The 24963-nt window shown below is 41.2% G+C and overlaps 5 protein-coding genes across 12 annotated transcripts; 2 read left to right on the top strand and 3 right to left on the bottom strand.

Moving 5' to 3' along the window:
• Positions 1 to 412: 412 nt before the first annotated feature.
• On the bottom strand, positions 413 to 8186 carry LOC134860745 (insulin receptor substrate 2-B-like). Of its 7 annotated transcripts, none has more exons than XM_063877535.1 (9): positions 7492 to 8186; positions 6005 to 6111; positions 4660 to 5861; positions 4285 to 4388; positions 3257 to 3669; positions 2584 to 2824; positions 2095 to 2344; positions 1452 to 1974; positions 413 to 1224 (listed from the first exon to the last, which is right to left on the bottom strand). In XM_063877535.1, the coding sequence occupies exons 5-9, from the start codon at positions 3661 to 3663 to the stop codon at positions 852 to 854; spliced, it is 1794 nt and encodes a 597-aa protein (XP_063733605.1). In that variant the 5' UTR covers positions 3664 to 3669; positions 4285 to 4388; positions 4660 to 5861; positions 6005 to 6111; positions 7492 to 8186; the 3' UTR covers positions 413 to 851. The 7 variants fall into 7 exon arrangements, with proteins under 7 accessions (XP_063733605.1, XP_063733604.1, XP_063733606.1 ...); XM_063877534.1 differs by having other exon boundaries at positions 5983 to 6111; XM_063877536.1 differs by lacking the exon at positions 4660 to 5861 and having other exon boundaries at positions 5983 to 6111.
• Positions 5029 to 9559, top strand: LOC134860748 (cytochrome P450 4F3). Its single transcript, XM_063877539.1, has 13 exons — positions 5029 to 5359; positions 5668 to 5812; positions 6041 to 6094; positions 6448 to 6575; positions 7071 to 7192; positions 7264 to 7410; positions 7486 to 7612; positions 7759 to 7825; positions 7928 to 8057; positions 8153 to 8286; positions 8499 to 8563; positions 8639 to 8721; positions 8805 to 9559. The coding sequence occupies exons 1-13, from the start codon at positions 5156 to 5158 to the stop codon at positions 9010 to 9012; spliced, it is 1614 nt and encodes a 537-aa protein (XP_063733609.1). The 5' UTR covers positions 5029 to 5155; the 3' UTR covers positions 9013 to 9559.
• On the bottom strand, positions 8742 to 21004 carry slc19a1 (solute carrier family 19 member 1). Of its 2 annotated transcripts, XM_063877540.1 has the most exons (8): positions 20934 to 21004; positions 19832 to 19894; positions 19361 to 19713; positions 17811 to 18558; positions 17136 to 17328; positions 16897 to 17038; positions 16568 to 16729; positions 8742 to 8991 (listed from the first exon to the last, which is right to left on the bottom strand). In XM_063877540.1, exons 3-8 carry the CDS (start codon positions 19631 to 19633, stop codon positions 8947 to 8949), a joined length of 1563 nt encoding a protein of 520 aa, XP_063733610.1. In that variant the 5' UTR covers positions 19634 to 19713; positions 19832 to 19894; positions 20934 to 21004; the 3' UTR covers positions 8742 to 8946. The 2 variants fall into 2 exon arrangements, with proteins under 2 accessions (XP_063733610.1, XP_063733611.1); XM_063877541.1 differs by lacking the exon at positions 8742 to 8991 and having other exon boundaries at positions 15673 to 16729.
• LOC134860755 (uncharacterized) lies at positions 9596 to 15250 on the top strand. Its single transcript, XM_063877549.1, has 11 exons — positions 9596 to 9850; positions 11628 to 11780; positions 11867 to 11992; positions 12127 to 12290; positions 12489 to 12573; positions 12652 to 12747; positions 13191 to 13211; positions 13422 to 13442; positions 13538 to 13564; positions 13650 to 13700; positions 13791 to 15250. The coding sequence occupies exons 1-11, from the start codon at positions 9775 to 9777 to the stop codon at positions 13808 to 13810; spliced, it is 840 nt and encodes a 279-aa protein (XP_063733619.1). The 5' UTR covers positions 9596 to 9774; the 3' UTR covers positions 13811 to 15250.
• A 140-nt stretch (positions 21005 to 21144) lies between the features above and the next one.
• On the bottom strand, positions 21145 to 23254 carry LOC134860752 (C-X-C chemokine receptor type 2-like). Its single transcript, XM_063877544.1, has 2 exons — positions 23126 to 23254; positions 21145 to 22832 (listed from the first exon to the last, which is right to left on the bottom strand). The coding sequence occupies exon 2, from the start codon at positions 22828 to 22830 to the stop codon at positions 21772 to 21774; it is 1059 nt and encodes a 352-aa protein (XP_063733614.1). The 5' UTR covers positions 22831 to 22832; positions 23126 to 23254; the 3' UTR covers positions 21145 to 21771.
• Between the last annotated feature and the right edge of the window lie 1709 nt (positions 23255 to 24963).

Raw genomic sequence — 24963 nt, forward strand, 5'->3', positions numbered from 1 at the left:
TATGTTTGGACACCATCTGTATTATTAAAAATGTTGGACTGGATACAACTGGATTTATTTACAAACTCACTTTTCTTTCAAATGACTGTTTTTGGAGAAGCTTCTGTACTTCTACTTCAGCACTATTTTGAATTCAGGACTTTTACTTGTAAAGGAGTATTTTAAGACCATGGTATTTGTACTTATACTAGAATCTACGTACTTCTTCCACCCCTGGTTAAAACATACCATGTTTGTCAGTGTTTAGAAAGGCTGACTATGCAGTCGTGTTAAAAGGGACTCATGGATTTTGCAGAAACAATATGGCTGCAAGATGTTTGAACGTGCATGTTCTCGCTTGTTTTTTCTTTTCTACAGTTATTTATGTCACAATAACAATAAAGCTACAAAAAATCCAACAGTATAGAACGTCCAAAATATGAGGAAGTACAAGGTCATGTATAATGACAATTCTGATAGGTGGGACAAACCTGTCTTATCCTGAGCCGTCTGAATTAAATCTGTCAACATATACAAATATGCATTCTCACGACTTTATTTTTTTAAACATTTTAAATAAACCTGTGTAGAAACCAAAAAGACATGACTTAATCCACACCAAAAGAGACAAATAATTGACAAAAACAACGAGGAACTCGAGACAAAACTACAGTAAGTGCATTTACAGACAAACAACAGACTATAACTGGCACCGAGACAACTTTATTTTTCTCAAACACATTCTGTTGAGGAGTTTAAAGCCCTGATTCGTGAACAGACCTTTCTGTATTTATGACTTGCACTTCCAAATGTACACATATATATATATTTAACACATCCATATCTGTCTGTATGTAAACACTGTATAGTTCTCAGTTTCTGTCCTCAGCTTGCAGGCAGGAAGGCAGACACAAAGACAGGCGGTATCTTCGGACGGATCGTTCCGTAGCAGCTTTGAGTCTGCCAGAGTTCGGACTGGCCCGGACTAGCCTCGTTACGCCCGAGTCATATGGAGTCATCCCACCAGAGCCATCATCACTACTCGCCGGAGGGGGAGTGGTGCTGGTGTGTGCCGGGAGGCGGATCTGCTGCGACCGTTCCCCTCGTTCGTCATCCTGCGCCTGGCTGATGCTCATCTGTGATTGGACAGTTTGTGTTTCCGACTGTTGCATGGAGGTTGCCAGCAGCCAGATGTCTCTCCTCTCAGTCTGATGGTGCAGCGGGGAGGAGCTCTCAGAGGTGGAGCTACAAAAAGATCATTTATTTAAGTTAAAGAGGACATGTGTTCATTTTCAGGTTCATTTTTGTATTCAGGGACTTCAGGATTTTGTACAAAAACCTATACAACCTTACAGGAACCCCAAAAAGCAGAATAGGACCTTCCTAAAGTACAAACACCTTAAAGGTGATAGCTACATTTACTAGTGCTGTCATTCAATAAACTCTACAATATATCACAGACTCAAACCAACCTGTTGAAGGATGTCTGGAGAGGAGAGGAAGATGGCCTGGTGTGTTTCTGTGGGCTCGCCATTGCCACGTAGTCGTCCTGAGGCAGCGCAGACAAACTGTGGCTCAACTGAGGAGACATCACCATGTACCCGAGCCCCTGCTGACCCGAGTCCTCCTCCCCTGTAAGCATAGAGGGCGTTTTGCTCACATTCTCCCTCCCTTGGCTCACCGGGAGATGTTGGTCCATCTTCATCTCCATGTAGCCGCAAGTCCTCGACTCGGAGCTCTGATGAGGGTCTGTTTCGTGGGGGTTGAGGGGCTCCAGGTCACATTTGGTCGGACTTTCAGGGTTTCTGGCACGAGAAGCGAGTGGTCCCACACCTGCCTGCTTGTCTCGGAGTTTGGGTCTGCAGCGTTTGGAGGCCAGAAGGGTTTGAAGCTGATGGTTGGAGGTGGGAGAGCGGCTGAAGTCAGGCAGGGCCCGCAGCGCTGTGACTCTCTCTCGGACCGCCTCGTGGATGTGCCGGGCTACTGCTGGGCTCCCTGCACAGAGCACACATTTAGAGGTCCTATTTATGATTGCCTTCTATACTATTTCATTTCTTCTGGCACTACTTTATTTTAACTGTACTCTATTTCGTTGATGTTTTAATCTTTAAGTACGTTGCTCTCTTGCTTCCATCCAGATCTCTCCAGGACCGTTTGGCGCCGACCTGCCCAGCTCCAGGAAGAACGAAACGTCCAGGTGGCCAAAGCGGCGAACGCTCAGCAGGGGGATCGTGACCGACGGCAAGTCACCGCCTGCAGCCGCTCTGACCAGGATGAGCGACGAAGCTGTGAGGCAGAGACGACTATCCCCCGCCAGGGACTTGGTACAACCCAGACCTCGGGGCTTCACCGCGACGGGCCAAACCTTCGATGACGGTGAAGGAAGATCCAGGGGGAGGTTTAAATCTGATGAAGAGCTACTCAAAAGGAGCTTTTATTGAAGACTGTTATTTAATATAATAAATAACATAACCTCCTGCTGTAATTATTTTATATATATATATAGACATTGCAGAGAATCAGGCTTTTGATGCAAACACCAGATCTTGGGAAGATAATACACCTTAGGCCAATAAGAGTTATTTAAAACATTAAAGATCTGACCTCTTTGAAGAAAGCAGCAGGGGGCAGAGTGCAGTACCCGTCATCATCTTCATCCCTCTGCTCCTCATCCTTACGCTCCTCTTCCATCAGTTTCTTAATGGCCAGGTACCACTCCTCCTGCTCCTCCTCCTCCTCCACCATCAGCACCATGGTTTGGTTTTTGGCATACAGCGCCACCGTGAGGCCTTTCCTGGAGCTGCCACAGCGGCTCACATCGACACAGCACCTCAGGTAGATCACCCTGGGGAAAAGGAATTGGTAGGACGTTATTTAGAAGCAGCAGTGGAAGAAGTACTCGGGTCTTGTACTTAACTAAATGTACAAAAGTAAAGTAAGGAGCTAAATCAGATTTTGGCCACTTTGTGATGTCACAGTGTTTTTTTGGGTTGTGTTTCCATTAGTCTGATAACAGAACAAGGTTACCCCCACCCACCTTATCACCTGGATCCCCACCTAGAGCACCATTTGGTTTGTTTAAATCAGTCACTTCACAGAGGGGCGTGGCCAGCAGCTGCTCATTAGCATTTCAAGCTACAGACACAGAATCAGCACTTTTGAAACAGGGCTGAAACAGAGGGGATGCTATAATGCATGATCTTTTGGGGTATTTTGACCCAAAAAGTCTTGTTTTCTATACATCTGAGACCTACAATATATTGTTTAAGTTACTTACCCTTGTTTGCTAGAGCCGAACAGACTTCCAGCAGACTTCTCCACCGCTGTGAACTTCTCCTGGCTCTTGTACCACTCGAGTCGGCTCGGCCCGATGTGGCTTCCCTCTCTCAGGACAAAATAGCTCCTGTGTTTCCTCTCCAGCTTTCCCAGGTATCCTCGTTTCACCACGTCGCTCTGCTGCCCTGCAGAGGTGAGGAGGGCGACGGACAGAGGGGCCAGACAGCTGGAGGTGCAGAAGAGTCCCTTGTAAGGAGACGCCGGACTCGACTGCATCTCCACGTACTGGTCGTTCATCCAGGAAGGCCGCAGAGGGGATTCAGATGGTAGACATGTTTGTTTGGAGCTGAGAGACCACAGAGAGGAGCAGGGAGCATGGAGAGATCTGTCTTCTGCAGTTTCAGTCATCTCAAGCTGAACACAGAGGAGGATAAACATTACTTTAAAAAATACTGTGAACAGCACATAAGGATTTAAGTCATTTCATTAAAGGTTGGTTAGATTTACAAGAGCAACTGATGAAGCATTGCAAAATGTGGTAGTGTTTTTTACAGCTTGAACACATTAGTTTTAGGTTGTCTCTTCTTCACTCAACCAACATTTCCATATCCCCAAAAGCAATGAATATCCCAAAAACAATGAATACTTCTCATTTAGGCCCAATTAAAATATATAAGTATCTTCATATTGGTGAAAAGCAGATAAATGATTAACTAAATATTACTTTGAAATGCAGAAATTATTCAGAGCAGCTCAAAGGGACTAAAATAAAGTTAAAGATGGATTTATTTCCCCAAAAATGTTTTCTGTTGTTGCAACACTTGCAACAGAAATTGGATTCAGCGATTTTCTGATGTAGGCTAGTATCTTTGGTGTTTGAATTTTCAGAATGGCTAGTGAATGAAACTACCACGGCTTCTAAGCCTTTAGCCTAAGCTTTTGAACTTTAAAGTCGATATCCAAACATATTTACATGAAATAACCGTCTTCCACCACACAAAGTCATGTTATATCAGTATTTAACGTTACCAGAAACCGCAGAAATCATTCAAATGTTTGTTCGTTGTCTCCGTGCGCTCCCGCGAGGTGCGTGCGCGGCGGGCACCTGTTCCAATCAGTGTGGCGTTCAGGAGCTCCTCGTAAAACCGAAATAAAGATTAGTTAACAGTCACCAACATAAGTTATTTGAAAAGTAATACAAATATCTGTGTTTTATACGTATCTCAATGTATAGACGAGATTATGATTTGGTTCTCTTTCTTAATAAGAGCATGTCTGTATTTTTGAATGAACTTATGCACTTTTTAATTATGATTAAATAGCAGGTTGATTAATAGGAATTGTTTGATTGGTTTATCTTGCTTATTTTATCGTCTAGGTTAAAAAAAACAATTTGGGCTCTACCTCCAACTAATTAATAACACTTTATAGTGACGAGTTTTTAAAGAGGACATATCGTGTTTATTTTCAGGTTCATATAAGTATTTAGTGCCTCTAATGTCTCCATGCTTTAATGTTCAAAAAGCTCTTTATTTTTCTCATACTGCCTGTGCTGCAGCACCTCTTTTCACCCTCTGTCTGAAACTAGAGCCGAGTCTGCTCTGATTGGTTAGCTGACCAGCTCTGGTGTGGTTGGTCAACCACTTAAGAGATATCCCGCCCCTTAGCCTATCGGGTACAATGTGTTGAAACCTGTGCAGCCAAATTCAACAGCATAAATTCAATTGTAACAGACAAAAGAAGTGGTGTCAACTTAATGGTTACAGCACTTCCTGTTTCGTTACCTGGGTGCAACGGTTTTTGCATATTTCAACATTGGTAATTTACTCCTAGTGAGCACAGTCACTGTCAGAGCAGAGCCGGTGTAAAACCACCTCTGGAAACTGTTCACTTTCTCAGGATGTCTCTCCTCTGGGTTGGCCTCTCTCAGCTCCTCAGCTGGACGGGCCTCTGTCAGCTGCTGGTTCTGGTCGGTGCCGGACTGGGAGCTGTGGTTGCAGTGTGGACGGTGAAGCTGTTGGTGCGTCACGCCTGGTTCACACACAGACTTTCCTGCTTCAGCAAGCCACATGCACCCTCCTGGTTGTTGGGCCATATGGGCAAGGTAGGACACAGACACTGGTAGAACCATTGGTGAGGGAAGTGTTCGGATCATTTACTAATAGGACATATTCTGCATATTTGTGTTTTGTGCCTCAACGGTGGCATGTTAAAGGTTGTGTTACAATTTGAATTCTTGGCAAATGTTAAACAAGATAAGGAAATGTAGATACAGGATGTTGCAACATATTTTATTGCAAATCTTTGTGGTGTGAGAATTCAGGTCAGTGTCAACAGACCATTACACATTTTACAAGCGTTACTTATGGTGCATTTTAATGTTTGTTTAAAGTAATATTGTGTGTGCTTCAGATGCAGAGCACAGAGGAAGGCCTCCTGCAGGTGGATGACTTGGTGCAGATGTACACACACTCCTGCAGCTGGTTCATCGGCCCTTTCTATCACCTGGTCAGACTCTTCCACCCGGACTACATCAAACCTCTGCTCATGGCACCTGGTACTGTATAATTACTGGAAACAGCTAACCAATCAGAGCAGATGGGGCTCTGGTTTCAGACAGGGAGTGAAAAGAGTTGCAGAACAGGCAGGATGAGAAAAATAAAGAGCTTTTTGAACATTAAAACATGGAGACATGTCTCAGTAGAGTCACTAAATACAAATATGAACCTGACAACGAGCAGAATACGACCTCTTTAATCTTCTCTTCTCTTTCCACGACATCCAGCCAGCATCACAGTGAAAGACGAGCTCATCTATGGACATCTGCGTCCGTGGCTTGGTGAGTCAAATGGCTCTCTGATTCAGAATAAGAAGAAGGCAAAACAGGTTGACCCACTTCAATAGAGCTTATAACACTTCCTGTTTTTATAGATGTGGAGCATACGGTAAAGTACTTCAGGTTTTTCAGGATTTCCCTCAACTGTCTCCTTCCTTCCAAAACAAACATGATTTGGATTTCAAAAACAAGATTGATTATGATGTTGTGCCTCTAAATGTTCATTTAATTTAACTCGTGCCTTCTATTTTAGTATTCTCTTTGCTGTTGTAACTAAAGTGAGACGACTGTGATCCATATGTATGTATTGATGCTGTCATCCTCACCTCCTAACATCTCCCCCCTTCACCCCCCAGGACACAGCCTGTTGCTTTTAAACGGACGCGAGTGGTCTCGCAGGAGGCGGCTGCTGAGTCCCGCTTTTCATTTTGATATCCTGAAGAACTACGTCGTCAAGTTTAACGACTCCACCAACACCATGCTCGTAAGACACACAGCAATGCATGCACACACACATGCTGTCACTGCTGCATACACACGTTAGTATCTGTCTGCTACAGTGTGGTAAACACTAGGGGGCCACTCTTTCTCAAACATTAAATACCTGATTATGTTGTTTATTGAGTTTGCCAGGTTTCCTTGTGATTTTTTCAATTATTTTACATGTTTAAAAATAGATGTAATGTCAAATAAATGAATACATTAATTTATTGCATTTTAAATACATTTATTTTTATTTATTGCCTGGTATTTTTATTATCTTTGTTTACATATAATGAAATACATTTCATTCCAAATAAATGTATAATTTATTTTGTTAAATTTCAAACACATTTGTGTGGAATGTCTTTTTACATACTGCTTTTTTACAAATGTATAAAAATGATACAATAATAAATAAATCCTAATAAATGAATACCAAAGAAACCAAATACAAATCTGATCATGATATCTCTGCTGTACTTTTCATGGCTTTCAGGATAAGTGGCACAAACTGTTGGCAGAAGGCACGAATCATGTAGAAATGTTTGACCACGTCACTCTGATGACACTCGACAGTTTACTGAAGTGTGCCTTTAGTTACAACAGCAACTGTCAGAGGTGAGGACACACTTTTATTCTCTTCTTCCATTGTTCTTCTCCCTTCCAATGTTATACGTTTCTCTCTTCAGGTCTTCCAGCGAGTACGTGTCAGCCATAGTGCAGCTGAGTGACCTGATCATAGATCGCCGCACAAAGATTTTGCACCACTGGGATTTTATTTACTGGAAGACTCAGCAGGGGAAACACTTCAAGAAGGCCTTAAGCATCGTGCACAGGTACAGCACCTGCACGAGGGGGACCTTCATGTGTTCAAACCAGTCTCATCTTTTGATTTTTTAACGTGTTTTTAGGTTTACCATGGAGGTGGTTCAGAAGCGTCGAGCCCTGATCAGCCAGCGGAAGAAGACAGGAGCTGGTTTCCCCGCAGCACCACTGAAGAAGAAGATGGATTTTGTGGACATCATCCTGCTGTCTAAGGTAGGAGAGAAGAAGAAACAAGAATCAGATCAAATATTCTGTATAATTCTTAGTTATTGGACTCTGATTTTTGTAACTATTTATTTTATTGTCCTTCTTCTACAGGGGTTATACATTTGTCAAAAAAGTATTCTGTCTATCCACAGGATGAGGACGGACGAGGCCTAACAGACGAGGAGATTCAGGCGGAGGCAAACACCTTCATGTTTGCAGGTGAGAACCAAGTGACACAAGTACTTACAATGTTCTTATCATACAATCGATTACTTTGAGACTCTAAAATGTCGATTGAAAAGTGTCCTACTGCGTCCACAGGGCACGACACAACAGCCAGCGCGATTTGCTGGGTGCTGTATAATTTAGCGCGCCACACACAATATCAGGACAAATGCAGGCAGGAAGTGACAGATCTGATGGAAGGACGAGAAACACATGAAATACAGTGGTCAGAAAAAACACACAAATGCTTAATAGATGGAAATGCTGCTGAAAGTGTGATTGGAATGCATGGTATTTATAAGTTGATATCTATATGTAAAGGGAGGATCTGGTCAACCTCCCCTTCACCACCATGTGCATCAGAGAGTCTCTGCGGCTGCACTCTCCTGTGCAGGCTGTAACCAGGAAGTACACCCAGGACATGGACCTGCCCGGCGACCGCACCGTACCTAAAGGTGAGAGAAACAGCCAGACATGTCAAACAGACATGTACCAATAACGAAGCGACTCTAAATGAACAAAGAGAGACATAAAATGACTACCAAGAGATGCAAAACAACCATAAAGAGACAGCATATGACTACAGTGACATAACATAAGAGGCAAAGAGGCAGACATGACCACATTTTCTTAAAGTATTTGCTTTTTTTCTGTTGTTATTTCCAAGGAGTCATCTCTTTGGTCAGTATTTATGGGACGCACCACAACCCTGCCATCTGGACAAACCCACACGTAAGAAATAACCCTATCCTTTTCACTTTGGTTTAACTGTGTCCTGTCTGACCTGTGTTATGTTCTCTCTTTTAGGAGTTTGATCCTCTGCGTTTCGACCCTGCAAACAAAGATGGCCGGTCTTCTCACGCTTTCATCCCCTTCTCCTCGGGCCCCAGGTACTGCGTCCTGATTGGAGTAAGGTAAATCAGATCTCACACGATGATAGCTGTTTAAGAGTCTGTGCTGTATGTGTTCACAGGAACTGCATTGGTCAGAAATTCGCCATGGCAGAGCTGCGAGTCGTCGTGGCGTTGACCCTGCTCAGGTTTAGTCTGACCCCGGGATCCAACCCTGAAGTGGGAAGCAGTTCAGGGGGAGTTCGCCGTCTCCCCCAACTTGTGCTACGTGCAGAGGGAGGATTGTGGCTGCAGCTGGAGCCGATAACCCTGCACGACATGGATGAATGAAACCAGTCACTGTGTTGTAACATGCATTCGGAGCTTTGTTTCTTACGAAATTAATGTAAAGTAAATTGTGATATAATTTGTGTGAATGCTCATCGTGCAGCTACAGAAAACCTGGAACTACAAATGTAACTCAAGTAAATTCTGCTATTACTTTGCTTTGTTGTTCTCAGCGGAAAATGCATTTAAGGTATAAGGTATGGCTGTGATATGAACAAACAACATTTTTAAAAATAATTTATTCTGAAGTGGAGAATTCTTGCTCAGAGTATTAGAAAAACAACAACTTTGAATACATTTTGCAAACTCCCAAAATGTACCACTTTATAGAAATAGCCTGTAGTGTATTCTGGCTGCAGTGACAACATCTGTCCACTGGGCGGCGGTATAGCACTGTTTCTGATTCTGTATTTGTTTTTTGTTTTTATTTTTACTTTATTTTGTATTTTTACAGCAGTAAATAACTAGATATTTTTGTCGTAATGACCTGTACCGCATACATGGTGACTCTGAAACAAAATTAATTAAATGTAAGAGTATTAAATATCCACATTTGGTCCCGATGGAGGCGGAGACTGTTGAATCCCAACTTTCGCTTTAGCCTCTCCCACGACTATAATCACAAACTTTCATTTCCCATTTCATCTAGCAATATCTGCTTGTAATGGGTTCATCCTTAACATAACTTGGTTTGACATGTTTATGTCGGCTCACAACAGAAGCAGTTTAGATTCCGTTGCGTTTTTGACAGTTTAACCGACGGAAATGTGGCCGCCTGTGTTCTCCATGATTGTGGCCGGTTTGCTGTGCTTGTTCCTGGCTGTCGTCTCCGCAGACCCCGGTAAGGTTATTACGGATGGATCACTTCGTAGCTTACATGTTTTATGCGTTAAAATGTGCGTTATATTCGGGGGAAACATATGGAGGTGTTCCTTAGCAAGGACCGCGCCCTGTGAGAACCAGCATGGAGCGATCGTTACAGTCACAGCAAAGCAAGTAAACAGCAGAGTGCATCAACGTGGGGGGGAACTGAATGGAAAATAATAAAGAAGTGTAAAGCAGGAAAGTTATTGAACCATAGAACAGTGAGGAACAAGACAGGGGTTCATTTATTAAGCAGAACACAGTGTATTTATTATATTTCGAGTAGAGAGCTAGTTGTCGTTTATATATAGATAAAAACAGGTTAATTAACCACAACAAACGTGTAGGTCTCATCTACATATGTCAGAAAATTACGAAAATATATCTCAATCAAGCCTTACAAACAGCAATATTCTAATTACTGAAACTGGTCCAATATAAATAGTCCTATTAATGAAAAAAAAAACAATGTAGGCTATATTAATAATTTGGAGTAAAGCATGTGTGTGTGTGTTTATCTATGATTATGACATGTTTATTTAATACAATGTAAGGTAAACGGAAACAATACAATACTAATAAAGAATAATAATATGATTAAAGTAGTGTTTGAGAGGCCGAGAGCGACATTGCTGCTTAATAGAATTGTTTCTTTCTTGTTGCACGGTGGACCGATACTAGAAAGGTATCGCGACACCCTGCCGTTAAAAACGACCCCCATTTCATCAGTACAGGTACTTGTTTTGAAAATGTCCCGTGTGTGTTCAATGCTCTGCTTCCACTCAGTGCCTCCCCTCGGTGCCTCCCCTCTCTCGTGCACGCTCTAGCTGTCATATCTATTGACAAAATGAGAGCATGGCTGCAAGTGCTGAGTGCTATTGCCAATGCGCCTCGGCTTGTTGACAGAAAAGACGCAAGAAACGAACATTGGAAATATTTTGGTTACATCTCTGCTGACGGAGAACACGCAGCTCTACGTGATGACCGCTGCAGCTCGTTGTGACGGGACGGGTTCGCGGAGCAAAACACACTTAACTGCCTCATCTTCTTCTGGAACCAGCTAAACTAGTTATACATATGTGTATTCTTCACTGTCGGGTCCCTCATCACTGGATCATTGAGATGCATGAGACGGATAAGACTGGCTGTCAGGAGAGGGAGAGGGGAAAAGAGAGCACTCCATTCATTTATCCTGTGTGATTTTCCAAAGTTAATGTACACTTTTGAATAATGTAGTTCATCTACTATAAGTAGTTTGTTTGTTTCCCCCTTTTTTAAAGAAAAGTACCGAAATCGCAATTCTTGACTTGGTATCGAACCAAAAATGTTGGTATCGTGACAACTACTTTCTCCACTAATCACCTAGTCCTGTATTGCTATTTGATGCTCTAGTTTGGACGAGAATAAATTGTTCAGGAAGAAGAAATATAGACATATTTAGGAGTGGAATAGAGTAGAATAAACGTATAAAGGAGCAGAGGACCATAATCGAAATATCTCAAATCGATGAATAGTTCTGAAGATTAAGATGTAAAAAAAAGCAGGTCGTTTTTTCCTTATCAGTCAAGAATAAGTACATTATTATTGTTTTGTTCCAACAGCATTTGTTTTGGTTTTGCCCTGTGCTTCATCCTAAATTATATATTCTTTTAGTGTTTATTTTGATATTTTCACGAGTCATTCTTGAATATTTTCTGACATTTTACAGTGTAAAGTATGTTTAGAAAATCTGCAGCGTCTTTTTGTCCCTGCAGAGAAACTCTATAAGAAGGAGGGCGATGATGTTGTCTTCAAACCAGGCATCGCCTTCGTGAGCGTCCCCATCAACGAGATATCGTGGAAAGACGGGCCTAACATCGCTATCGAATGGGATGGACACGTTACTGAATATAACCGTCATTTCAAAGGTATACTGAGCGGGGTCGAGCTCTGTGGGGTCAAATATGTCCATGAGTTTAATTGATGATCCGACCCTATCCATGTGTTTTCAAAGGGCGTAGTTACCTGAACACTTCAAGTGGAGAGATGACGCTCAAAGGACTGATTGTGATTGACACTGGATTATACACAGCAGAAATTAATGGAGTGCACGCCAAGACTTATGATCTCACAGTCATGTGTAAGTGCTTAAATTACTCTCACTATAAATCAGGTTAGCAGGGTGTTTCAAATAGGGTAATCTGGTGATGCTAGGTAGAAACTGAAATGCTACATCGTGACTCTAAAAGGCCTATTTCTAAATGTTTTCTCCAGCTCCCGTTCCTAAACCCACTGTCAGTAAATCATGTGATGAAGAGATGACCCTCTGTACATTGACGTGCAAAGGAGACATCCACAAAGACGCTAAGCCGGTCACAATCAGCTGGTGGTCAGGTGATAACAAGATGGATTCACCTGAGAAGCTACACATTACAAAGGTATTTTATAACGGCAAAGTGTGATGATGTTACCCAGAACATTTCTACCCTTTACATCAGTTGCATGAAACGGCCTTTAAATGACAAAAATATTGCGATTACCCCAGGAAATACATATCATCCAACTAAAGATGTTACAGTGACAGAGCATATCGGCATACATGTCAGGTAATACTCACTTTTTGTCTCTATTTCTAGGACGATATTGCGAGCGAGTTAAGCTGTACGCTGGAGAACCCGGTCAGTATCGGGAGCAGCGAACTGTTTCCCAACCCTTTCATTCGTGAGTAACTACACCAAGATTTCATTACTGATTCATCCGGTTCCCACCCAAAACATTCACTGAAGTCTTTCACATCAGCTGCAAGAAAAGTGAACCCCTACGTCGGACTCACAGTCTTCTTCGTTCTGCTGGTAGCTGTGTTCCTGACCATCATCATTCATAGAGTAAAAGCAGGTGAGAATCAGAACTCTGTATCAGGGATTTACGATAATGAATTCAATTACATCCATTTATAACGACCCAATTAGTTACATTGACCTATCAAGTGCTTACACTCTGCGATACATTACTACAGTGTCGTGTTTTTATTCCATACAAGTTCCTAAATACCTTTTTTGATCCTAGAAACATAAATATATGAACATGGTCATGCTCGCTCCATCGTGGCCTTTCCAACCCTTAAAGGATCATGTTAATGTTATATATAATCCTTTCTAAATATAAAAATATGCCATAAGAGATATTTAAATAGGGGTTTTTGGCTGAAATAAAATATATTCTGGAATATTCGCACTTGAAAATGGCTTCTTGACCAGTAGATTTTGGTGTCTGTATTTCAAGTTATTCAGATAATAATTTCAGAAGTACATTTAATCCTTCTGTCTGATTTCCTCTAGGGATGTGGTTCTATGAAAAAGGTAAGAAATCTTTTAAAGCATTTAAAATGTAGACTTAAAATACTTTTTACACAGTTTAACAAAGAGGAATTTGAAGTCCATAAATGTATGACCGTTTTGTAGGGGGTTATCTGAAAGGCATTCTGGGAAATGTAGGATACAGCAGCATTTAACATGAGGGAAAACGTGATCAATCCTGACCTCTTATTTGCTGCTTTTCTCACTCTGCAGAGTCCATGCCATGGGAAGCAAGTCAGTAAACTAACTTATGGATATCACAAAGTAATATCAAACCATGGACATTCAAACATGTAATAACTTCTTCTGTTTTCTGTCCACCACTACAGACTTCTGGAGGAAGCACGAGGGAACATGTAAGTTTCACCCACAGTTTCCCGTAATTATTTATCTCTAACTTTGCACTATAATAAATCCTCCATATCATTACTACATAAACAGATGCTGCTGATTCTAATGGCACTCCTGCTCAAAAGAGGGGAGCGACAGACGGTAGGACACTAAAATAAACTCACCTGCTTGTCTTTAAATGTACTTTCTATAATTAAAATCACTATATGTGACTTCCCTTTTCTTTGACAGAGGAAACACCAATGACATAGGTGTGCAAACAACGACGAAGCAGAGTGAAGAGGAAATGTAGAAGGGCGAATTGGATGGGTTTGTCCTATTTACAGTACACATTTTATTGAAAAACCCTTAATGAAAATGGCAGCTACCATGCTTCAAATCATAGCCAAGCATCAAAAGGAAGGGAAATATCTTGGGGGTTATTTTAAATATATAATTTAGACACAAAACTGGATACAAAGGCATGTTAGAGACTGTTGAACAATACTTTTTTAAGACCAGTAATAACAATTTTGGAGGTTTAGAATTCTGATTAAGCAGTTTTATGTTCGAAATCAGTGTTTCTCCAATGCAGTTTGGTGGATATAGTGTAGGGTGGAGGGCCTGAAGGACCAGTTAACACTAATGTTTCCTTAGGATTAAGTATATAGTTAAAAACAACCTAGTTCTAAAAGATGTGTCATAAAAGAATGTTTTAATAAGGTATAAAAAGGGAACTTTCGGCTAGACAACCACAATGCTGACTTTAGGGGAAACAGGATAAGCGCCAAACTTAACAGTCATTTAAAATGCAGAAATGTTACTTTGAAAACACTTAGTGTTTAAGTTACTGAAGAAAACTACCGTTGCAGTGCAGAAAAAATGGGAAGAGCTTTAAAATGTTCCTATGAGGCACCTCAAGCCTTAGACAATGCCAGGAAGCCTCCGCAAAAGATCCTTTCCTGAGATAAGACATCATACCTGACACCGACGGGTGATAAAGCCACGTATTTCTGGAGCAGCCTCACAGTGTCAGAGAGGAGTGTGTCAAGGGAGGAAGTGCACTGATATCAGAGGGGGAAAAAAGACGCCATTGTGGCCCACAAACAAAGCATTGTGCTGTACTGCAGCGAACACCACGAGAGGCGTGAACACAGACGTATCAAGCTTGAAAAAGTCAATCAGAATTTTTTTCTGGGGTTTCGTTATTGTTATTATCATTTCACTTTGCTTTTATTTTGAAGGAATTGGTTGAAATGTGTGGTTTGTGTGTGTAGATGCAATAGATGTGAGTTACTCAGTGTTTTTTCTGCGGATTTAAGATTTATTTTTGAAACCTGTGTTTTTAAAAATACTAAAGAAAGGATGGCAGTGATATTTTTACATTGTAGGGTTCTTGACCCTCCATACTTCCACCAAAGCTATCCAAACCCTGTGAGCTTAGTATTTATTGTAGATGTATTGTAGATACAAAGAAGACGTTTGAGTTTTTGAACGGGCTGTGTGTAATAAAACTATACGTAAATCAATCCAGTTAGTGTGTTTTAACTAGTCTTCTTTCTTTTGTTAAATAACCGAGTAGTACAACATTTAACCACTTGAGGGCAGCAAGTCGACGCATTTCACTGTCACTTTGGGCCTAATTTGATGTCTAACCTGTTTGTTTCACAAGGTTTTGTCTTTTTTTGTATATAAAGGAATGTCGAATGCCATTATGTGTATGTGTAGTTATTAATAAACCTATAAATGACCTTGCAGCTGCAGATTATATTGTATATTTGATTAAGACAGCTGCAGCACAGGCAGAATGAGAAAAATAAAGAGCTTTTAACTTTAAAAAGCATGGAAAAATGGCACAAAATAAAAATATGAACCTCAAAATGAGCAGAATTGAACATTTTAAAGAAGACATTTCATCAGACGCCAGTGTTCAGCTGTAGCAACAACAGAAAAATGTACCTCCTGCTAAGAAATGCAGAAAAACAAACTACAATCCGAGGCGTATCTGTCCTCATGCTGTGGCTGCAGCTGACAAAGCAACTCCTTTTAAATTGTATATCTTAAACTGACAATTCAGCAGCAAATCCGGTATCAGGGAATAGATTCATGTTGTTATAAATAAAGAGGATATAAGTGTTCTTTATCCACCAAAGGTTATTTTATTTGTGACTAAAAAATAAACATTTGATTAAAGTCAGTGTTTTTCCTTTACAGCAGTGGGACAGATTCACAGTCACAATATATTTCAGCAATGATTTCAATCAACAATTATTATACATTCTGTATGCAAGTACAGCTCAAAACACCACTGTCGTGTAAGGTTCCCTTGTGTTAAAATAAGGGACACAAATCAGCATTTTTTATAAAACTATTGAATGTCTGTGGTTCCTGTTTCATCACATAACACTGTGTTCCTACGTTCTGCTTCCTGCAGGTTTGGACCAAAAGTGAGCAAATAAGTAGCAAAACTAATGCTACGTTCTCCTATTGTCCATAACATTCAATATAATCATTCAATCACACTATATAACATGCTACATCAAATCTGCAGCTTCAAATAAACTGATTATCAGAAGATGATGTGAAATGTGATTTTAAAAACAGAATTCAAAACTGTATCTTATTCAGAAATATCCCAAAATGATCCAAAATGGCGCATTTATTTGTAACGTCAGTTATGATAGGAGTGTTTAATGCAAGGCTGTTTTAGAGTAATATACTAGGTGATCACATAGTAATCGTGACGCAGCGTTTTACATCAGTGAAACAGTACAGGTCAGCATCCTGTAAGAAGAACAGAAATGGCCCTGTGTTCAAGATCTGAGCTCTGTATGAAAGCAAAGTACCACATTGGTATAAAATTAAAAAGTGACTCTTTTCAGTTACAAAAAGATTCCCCAAGGCACTTGATTAAGACACACTTTTACCTCCTCTGTGGACATCAGAGGCTTAAAATGACCCAGTAAAAACTGATAAAACCCTTCCTGTCGCTAAGCTTTGACACTGTTCCCGTTAGATAAAGGTTCTACCTCTGATTCCGTGGTCACCGGGCTGAGCTCTGTGGGTGCGGCCTGTTTTTCGGCTCCGCCCCCTTCCCTGGCCTCGTTTCGATAGTGACGGCAGATGACCACAGCGGCGCACACCAGGTAGACAACGGTGAGGATGGTGAAGTAAATGAAGTACACCAGGAACTGTAAGAACAACAGATATCTTCAGAATCTATTTAGAGATGTTATCCCGTTAATCACAATAATAATCCATATGGTTGAAATTCTAGTATTTGTATTCTATGTCCTCGTGGAATGAGTCACATCCGGTGACACAAGGCCAGCGTTTAGGTATTAAATGTCAGTTTTACCTGAGAGTGCACGTCCAGCCCCAGGCCTCTCTTGTCTGAAAATATGAGGTTGATGATGCTCTTCAGTATGGTCCCGAAAAACGTGTTGATGCCAAACACTAAGGCACACAGCTCCTTGGTGAGTGACGAGGCTATCTGGAAACTATGAGGAGTAAAGAACGACCACGCATGGGATGCATCAGTACCACTCCCCCCTTTCAGAAGAAGTGTTTTAGCAACGTGTCTGAACTGTGACTCACGTGGCAATGGGCACCAGGCACTGGTAGAAGCCTCTGAAGAGGACGTAGGCGGTGTAGCAGACCCAGATGTTGTCTGTGGTTCCCATGAGCAGCAGCAGAGCCGCCTGCAGCGCTGTGATGACGCCGATCACCAGCTCGGACCACACGTTCCAGCGGATCTTCACAAAGCCGGCGGCGCAGGAGGTGATTGCACCTGCAGGGAGAGAGACGTCACTAAAACTCTGGTAGGAGCCATCAATGTGTTTCTTATTACTTCACAACTTTTACTGCTGGCATGACTTCCAGGTTATTTAAACAAGCTGCTACCTTTGTTCGTTACAGCTGATTAAAGCGCCATTAAGGTTAATAAAACATTAAGCAACACTCGGATTCAGACTTTAATCCCTGGATTCAATGCCATACTGATATCTTGGTGCTTAATATTGACATGAAAAGATGTACCCATGGTTTTTTACATTATGATATTATATCCTTAGCTGTTCTTAAAGTGTGCCACCACAATTGAATGTTGCTGTTGTTCTTTTTCTTTGATTTTTAACATAATTTAGGCAGAGGCTTCAAATAAGCCCGATGGGTTTCCTGCCTCCTCCTGCATTGTATATCATCTGTTCTCCGTCTGTGTATTTTCAAATCGTTATACCATAAATACAAACTGTATGTGCATAAAAGTCTCACTGAGCAGGGTAGAAGCCGCCTCCACTCCCCCGTTGTAAATGTGCTTGTTCTCCGTTGCTGGGTAGACTTTGTTCCACAGGATGTGAACGTAGAACAGGACAAGGTAGTACCCGGTGGAGTTGAAGATCCACCACAGGGACCAGAGCCTCAGGTTGGGAATCCTCACCACATTTCTGAGCTCCAGCAGCATCTGCAGCAACACAGAATTCCTCCAGCGTGACGCGGGTTTCCCTTTCGGGTTCATGACGTCAAGTTCTGACTTTGCCGCCACTTCGTTTTGTTCCTGATTCTGCGTCCGGTTGAAGAACAGGGAGCGTTTAGGCCAGGGGAGGCACATAGACAGCGTCAGACCAAAGCTGACGAAGCCCAGAGATATGGCGTTGAGGGTGTAGAAGCTCATGTGGCCGACAGAAATGAATAACTGTCCCAGCACCGAGCTGGTGAACACCCCCAGGAGGATGGCGGTGCGCGAGTATCCCGCCACTCGCTGGTAGAGAGAGGGGCTGACAAGCGAGAAGATGTAGGATGAGTACGCCACGCGGCACGCCATGGTGATGCCGTAGAAAAACTCCATGAACTGCATCTGTAAGAGGGTGTTGCCCAGCAGCAGGATGAGCCAGATGACCACCTGACTGACGCCCTGGGTGACCAGGACCGGCTTGTAGCGCAGGAAGTCTGTCAGCAGGAAGGCCGGCACCAGCACCACCATGTAGGAGTATGTCAGCACAGGAGTGATCTCATTGGTCACCTGGAAAAGACATTAATCAATCAGTGAGGCAGGTGAAGGCTACAGATTTAGTTCCCAATTTGTTTCTGGTACTGTATTATACATAGCCGGGCAAAAAAAAGGATACGTCTGATTAAATATATTATAACAGTTAAGCACTACAGTACCCAGCATGCATTTCAAACCAAACTCCTTAAAATGCTTGTGGAGTTTAGTCCATGCTTGCTTGGTAAAATTAGTCTGGAAAATGTAGTTTTTATACAACAACAATATATGATATCATCCACCCATTTTCCTGACGATTGGTGACATAGCGACGTTGGTTTAAGTCTGTCTGACTTTTATCCATAACAACGCTGTATACACATGTAACTACAACTTAGGTCAGAGCAGCTTATTCCCTGACAATAAGCACTAGGGCTTAGTTGCAAAGTTGCCTAACAGAGTGTTTTTCACATGTAGTTTCACAGACTAATTCTACCACTATCAACATTGTATCCTCTCTGAAAAACACTTTGACAGGAAACAAATCTAGGTTGTCAGGATGACAAAAAGAAACTAAAAATCCCAGATCCACTTCTCTGATTGTAGACTTTTGAAAAAGCAGTTTTGAGGAATGCGAACTTTGACCGCAGTAAGATGGATCAGCAGACCCTCGACAGGACATTCATTAAATGTGCTGTGTAATGAGTGCCTGACTGCATGTAGACAACCTTACGAAAGACTCTTACAGGTTAACTTCACTTCTTTACTTTCAGCTTAGTATCTTGCATATGTACTCTGCAAAACAATGACTAAGATGTATCCTATATTTCATTCTTACCTCTTGCCTTGTGAAGTTTTTCTCAGTACTGAGTAGATATGGTGTAATGAAAGGCTCCCCAGGCTTCATCGATGACATAAACCCAAAGAAACACAGGAATATTACAGCCCACTTCCACTTCCTTGGCTCTACGGCTGCCTCTGTGGGACCCTCAGAGGGAGAAGGGCATTTGGAAGCAGGGACGACCATCTCCACGTCTCCATTTTCCTTCAAGTCCATCTCTTTTTCCGCCTCTGATTTGTCCCCACTTCCTGCTGTGTCATCAGCGACCATGGTGTCAAACTGTGATGCAGGGTGTAACTTTTTTAACTCCCGAGTTAAATCACCATGTGAAAGGTTGTTTGGTCAGCAGCCTAAATGAAATGAGGAAACAAAATGTTGTGGGGAGTTCAATCCAACTGCGTATCCATGACAGGTATGGGATAGCTTTAACCATGTAACAGAGGATAACAAGGTAGGTAAAATGCTGACCTTTGCTCCATTCCACACTGTGACATATTCTATCCAGTGGCCTGGTGTGGGGTCATTGTTAACCTGAAAAGATAGCAATGTTGTCAGTAAGTCAGACTATTTTTGACACTGTGCAGACAGGTGACATTACATCAGGAATTGAGTTTTCTTTAATAAAGCTACAATTACCACCTATGACAATAAATCTGTGGCTTATTTTCCCACTTAATCCCTTGTTTGGTGTATAAAACATGAGACACTGGAACATCCCCATCACATAAGTTTGTGCCAAAACCTAGTCATAGAATAGTAGAAAAATACTGAGCTGGAATCCGGATTATTGACCCTTTTCTGTTACACTCATACTTGGAAACAGCAGGACTTTCCAACTAATTGCTCAGTAGAGATAAGATAACAACTTTATTGATTCAACAGTGGGGAAATGTGCTTGATGCAGCAGATGTATTGTTCAAAACGTTATACATAAAAATGACGCAAAATCAAAAATACATATCTACAAACATATGTACACACTTTACAACTACACTGATTTACTCCATGCTGGATGACTGATAATGGAGACAAATATATATATAAATATAATTGCCCGTGATGCAAGCAGTAGCCTACAGGATAGTTCTTCAAAATGAGTAGTGGTACTTTAATAAACTAAATGAAAGTGTGCTCCTGAGAGGTGGGTGTAGAGGGTTTCTTGGCCTGATTTGACGTTACGTGTCATTTTTTTTAGGGGCAACGCAAACAAGTAACACGAGCAGCTCATGGTAAACACAGTGAGTTAGCTGCTAATGAGCTAACGGTGCTAATTGGTGTTGTTGTTTATGTATCACAACGCACCTAAAATGCGTGTAATCACTTAATAGCACAAAGTATGACACGGGGCTAAGTTATAGCTAGCTACCCAGCTCGCTAACAGTGTACAACTAACAAAACAATGCAGTCTCGTAGCTTTTTTTGCCACACAAATGTCAATAACATTAGCTTTAGAGAAATTAACTGACAGCCCCTGTACGAAACAACATGCGTGCTACAGGTCAAGAAAGCACTATTTGACAAATGATTGTTTGCTTTTTAGTGTGCAAGGAACTGATTAAACGTCACATACCTCGTGTGGTCCATCTGAATGCAGAGGTTTAATTAGCTGCCCCACTCTCTGCACGCATGCGCTTCTGTCGTTGCAAGGAATTCTGGGAAATGTAGTTGAACTGCTGTAGGACAAGCTGGTAAAACCCTGAATTATCAGCTAAACGTGAATCAAACTGGATTTATAAATGTATTATACGATGTAAGAAGACACACAATGACGATTATGTTCGTACATTTCATCTTTTATAGAACTTTTTTTATTGCAAGTGTTCGCCTTCTGCTGGACAAATAACAGTGTAATCAACAAAATCATTTAGCGATATTTCTAATGATAAAATATGAAATTCATTACATGTTGTATAGCAATATTATGATGTTATAATTCCTATTATACCTACGTGATATGTGAATATTGTGTAACTTTGCAAAATATTTTATTTGAAGGAACATATCAGATCATGAAATGTGAATAACATTTGAAACATTTATTGAGTTGTAATGATAAAAACATCACTATTTACAGTATATAACAGTTTATATATACTTTACAGCATTTCAATAAACACAGGAACATTTTATGAAAGCGGTGTCACTGTTGAATTACTCTTGGGGCATCTGATGGTTATTTAAAATAGCATGCACTCCATGATTCGTTGATTGAAAAAGCATTTCCTGAATCATAATTCTGGTCCATTTAAAGCAACGTAAATGATCAATTAATGAAAAAAAACCACCTCAGAGGCTTGAAAAGTGGGAGGGTTCAATAGTAGACATGTCAACAACAGTACATTCAGTAGATGGCAGCAGTGCAGCAAAAAATAAAGGACCGAATTTGTGAAATGTACTTGGCTTGACGTTTAGAGAACAGCTCCGTTGCCCTCTGAGGTCTGCGATGTGGACCTGCTGATCTTTGACACCCAGTCCGCTCTGGTTTTCCAGTGAAAAAGCTGCATCATCTTCATCCTGAACTTCTCTCCCACGAAGGCGTAGAGGACAGGGTTGATGCAGCTGTGGAACAGAGCCAGGCCGTTTGTTATCACCATAGCCCGGTCCACTGACATCCTCAAAGCACAGTCATAGCGAATCAGACCTGTCTTCATGAGGAGGTCTATAATCGTGGTCATGTGGTACGGCGTCCAGCACAGCAGGAACACCACCACCACGGCTATGATGACCTTCATGGCACGGTGCTTCCGGAAACCTCGACTTTGCAATAGCTTGGTGATGGTGATGCTGTAGCACATTATCATCACAAACAGAGGGAGAAAGAAGCCAAAAATATGGCGGAAACCGTGCGTGACATTCCTCCATGAGCTGGCGCTGTCGATGTCGAATCTTTCGTGGCAGATAATCCTCTCTGAGTTTGTGGTTAGCTTGAAGGCATCGTTGAAAAGTGCGGGAAGAGCAAGGGCCAAACCGAAGGCCCAAACCGCCCCGCACAGGATCCGGCTGCACTTCCTCTGTCGAGTCCCAACGTTCTCACTTGCGTGCACGATCACCAGATAACGGTCGATGCTAATGCAGGCCAGGAAGAGGACGCTGGTGTAGAAGTTTGTTTCGAATGTGAGGCTGAGGAACTTACACAGGAAGTCCCCAAAGATCCATCCTTTAAGCAACGCGATGGCCCAGAACGGTATGGTCAGGGCCATCAGTCCGTCTGCTATCGTCAGGTGGAACAAGTATATGTCTGATGGAGTCCTGGCCTGTCTGCTGGTGCCGATCACCCACCCCACTAACAGGTTCCCTGGTATGGCCAGTAAAAAGATGGCTATGAGGATGAGACACAGTATGATAGCTGGTGTCGCAGTGAGCGGTTCCGTCTCACATGATAAAGTATTTGGATTCACAACGTAGGGTGTGTGATTGTCATGGGTATAATTTGAAGTGTAGTCCTCAAATGAGTAGAAGAACGACATGACTATGGATGGAAGACAGATCGAGATTATTCCTTTATCATACAGTGGCAGCACATTCTTTCATCATCTGATAAACAAAGTCGTCTTCAGAAGATGACACAGTGACATATTGATATACCACTTATATTTTTGGGGCTGAAATATTCCTCTTCAATCAACTTAGAAAAGGTGAAATGATAACAAAATGATGCACAATACTAGTTCATGGAAAGGTTAAAGACAATATTGACTTAATGTGTTTATAAAGTCTCCTTTTAATACACACATATTATAATAAAATAGTCCATAGGCTCACCTTTAAATCCTTTAGAGACGACAGCAGCTCTCCCCTCAAATGCCAATGAGGATCCCTTTAAACGTTTTTATGGAGTTGACCCAATGTCCTGTTTCCTTACCTAATGTGTTACGACATATGTGTGATGCAATATCATTTTTTTTAAAGATCTTTTTTAGGGGATTTTTGCCTTTAATCGGATAGGACAGTGGAGAGTGACAGGAAAGTGGGAGAGAGAGTCGGGGTGGGATCCGGAAAGGGTCGCCGGCGTACGGTGCAGGTGCCCCAGCCAGTTGCGCCACGGCCGGGGCCATATCACTTTTTTTTGACACACAGATTTTGAAATGTCACAATAGAAAAAGCATACGTGCTTATAGTAAAAGCAATGATTGCTGCTGGTTTCTCTATAAAGTAGTAGTAAGGCCAAAGCAACAAGATATTCTTCAAAGCTTTAGAAAATGGCCCTATTTAACTAAATTAATATATTTGATTATATTGGATAAATATTTCATTCACAAATGTCACTTTCTAAAAACTTCTCTAGTATTTATTGGATTTTTTATCACATGGTACTATATCATTTTGCAAAACAAGAAAAAGCAAATCACTTTATGACTAAATATCTTAGATGAACTGAAAGATTTTATATTTTTTTTTTCGTGGAAGCATTTTTTATCAAACAGCTCAAAAGATCTCCAGAAAAAATATCTGGTCTCAAGTCATTGGGTAACAGGGTGGTGTGTGTGTGTGTGTGTGGTAAGGTGTTTTATTGGGTCATTTTCTGGAAATGAGTTAGATGTTTTGTTCTCATTCTAACTGTTGCACAAGTCCAGCCTCCTCCTGTTTTTTTTTTACTGAGACTACTGCTTTAATAACTTACGAGGGGTTCTGTTTTTAAAGGTAATGTAAGAGTGCAGTGAAAATATGATATCGTAATTGCTAAAGTCAGCCCAATAAATCCCCATATATTCAAAACCGTTATTATTTTTGATACCCAGGCCTCTGCGGGACAACCCAGAGCCATTCAAAATGAAAAAATGAATGTAAAATAAATGAACTGCATTGGATTCGGAAGTTCACCCAGTGTCTCTGATTCATATGTCTGCTTTTCTGCAATGCAGCAAACATATTTGTGGTTTTTCTTCTTTTGTCAGGTTAATGCCACAGCCTCTTAAAACGTCTGTGCAGTTTCCTGGTAATGACAGAGGAGGAAGCTGATGAAAGGGCCATATTTACAAACCACTCCTTTGTAAAGTCTAACTAAATGTGTGCCCAGACACAAAATGAACTCCTATTCTTCCCCCTTTGTAAATAACTTTATTCCGGTTGTAAGAGTACAAAATGTCCCAATACTTAAACTTTTCACCCTCCAGCTGTTTCATAATGAAGACTTACAGCCTCCACAAATGACAGTAGTAGTGTCACACCTCCATCGTAGCATGGCCGGTTTTGAATTTTTTAGTGCACTCTGGTAAAGGCTGTTAAGATTTATAACAAAAAGGAAATGAACCAAGAGAAAGGCCGTGAGGCAAAAGCAAATATCTTCATTTTTGCGTTTTATTGAGCTGTTTACATTTTTAGTTTTTGCTGTTTTGTTCAAAGTTCTTCAATAAAAATAAATAATAATGCAGATGTATGGCTATATTTAAACAATTCAAGATTCAAGAAGCTTTATTCATCCCGAGGGAAATTGAGGTGCAACAGTTCAATACAAAGAAGGAAGGAGAAATATACACTCAATATAACTAAACTACTAAATATACATCAACAAAATTCCACAACAGAAATACAATAACACTTTTATAAAACCACATATTGTCAAGAATGACAGCATTATCATGAAATCCTGTAATAAGTGA

The sequence above is a fragment of the Eleginops maclovinus genome, chromosome 24 (genome assembly GCF_036324505.1).
Source record: "Eleginops maclovinus isolate JMC-PN-2008 ecotype Puerto Natales chromosome 24, JC_Emac_rtc_rv5, whole genome shotgun sequence".
Lineage (NCBI taxonomy): Eukaryota > Metazoa > Chordata > Actinopteri > Perciformes > Eleginopidae > Eleginops > Eleginops maclovinus.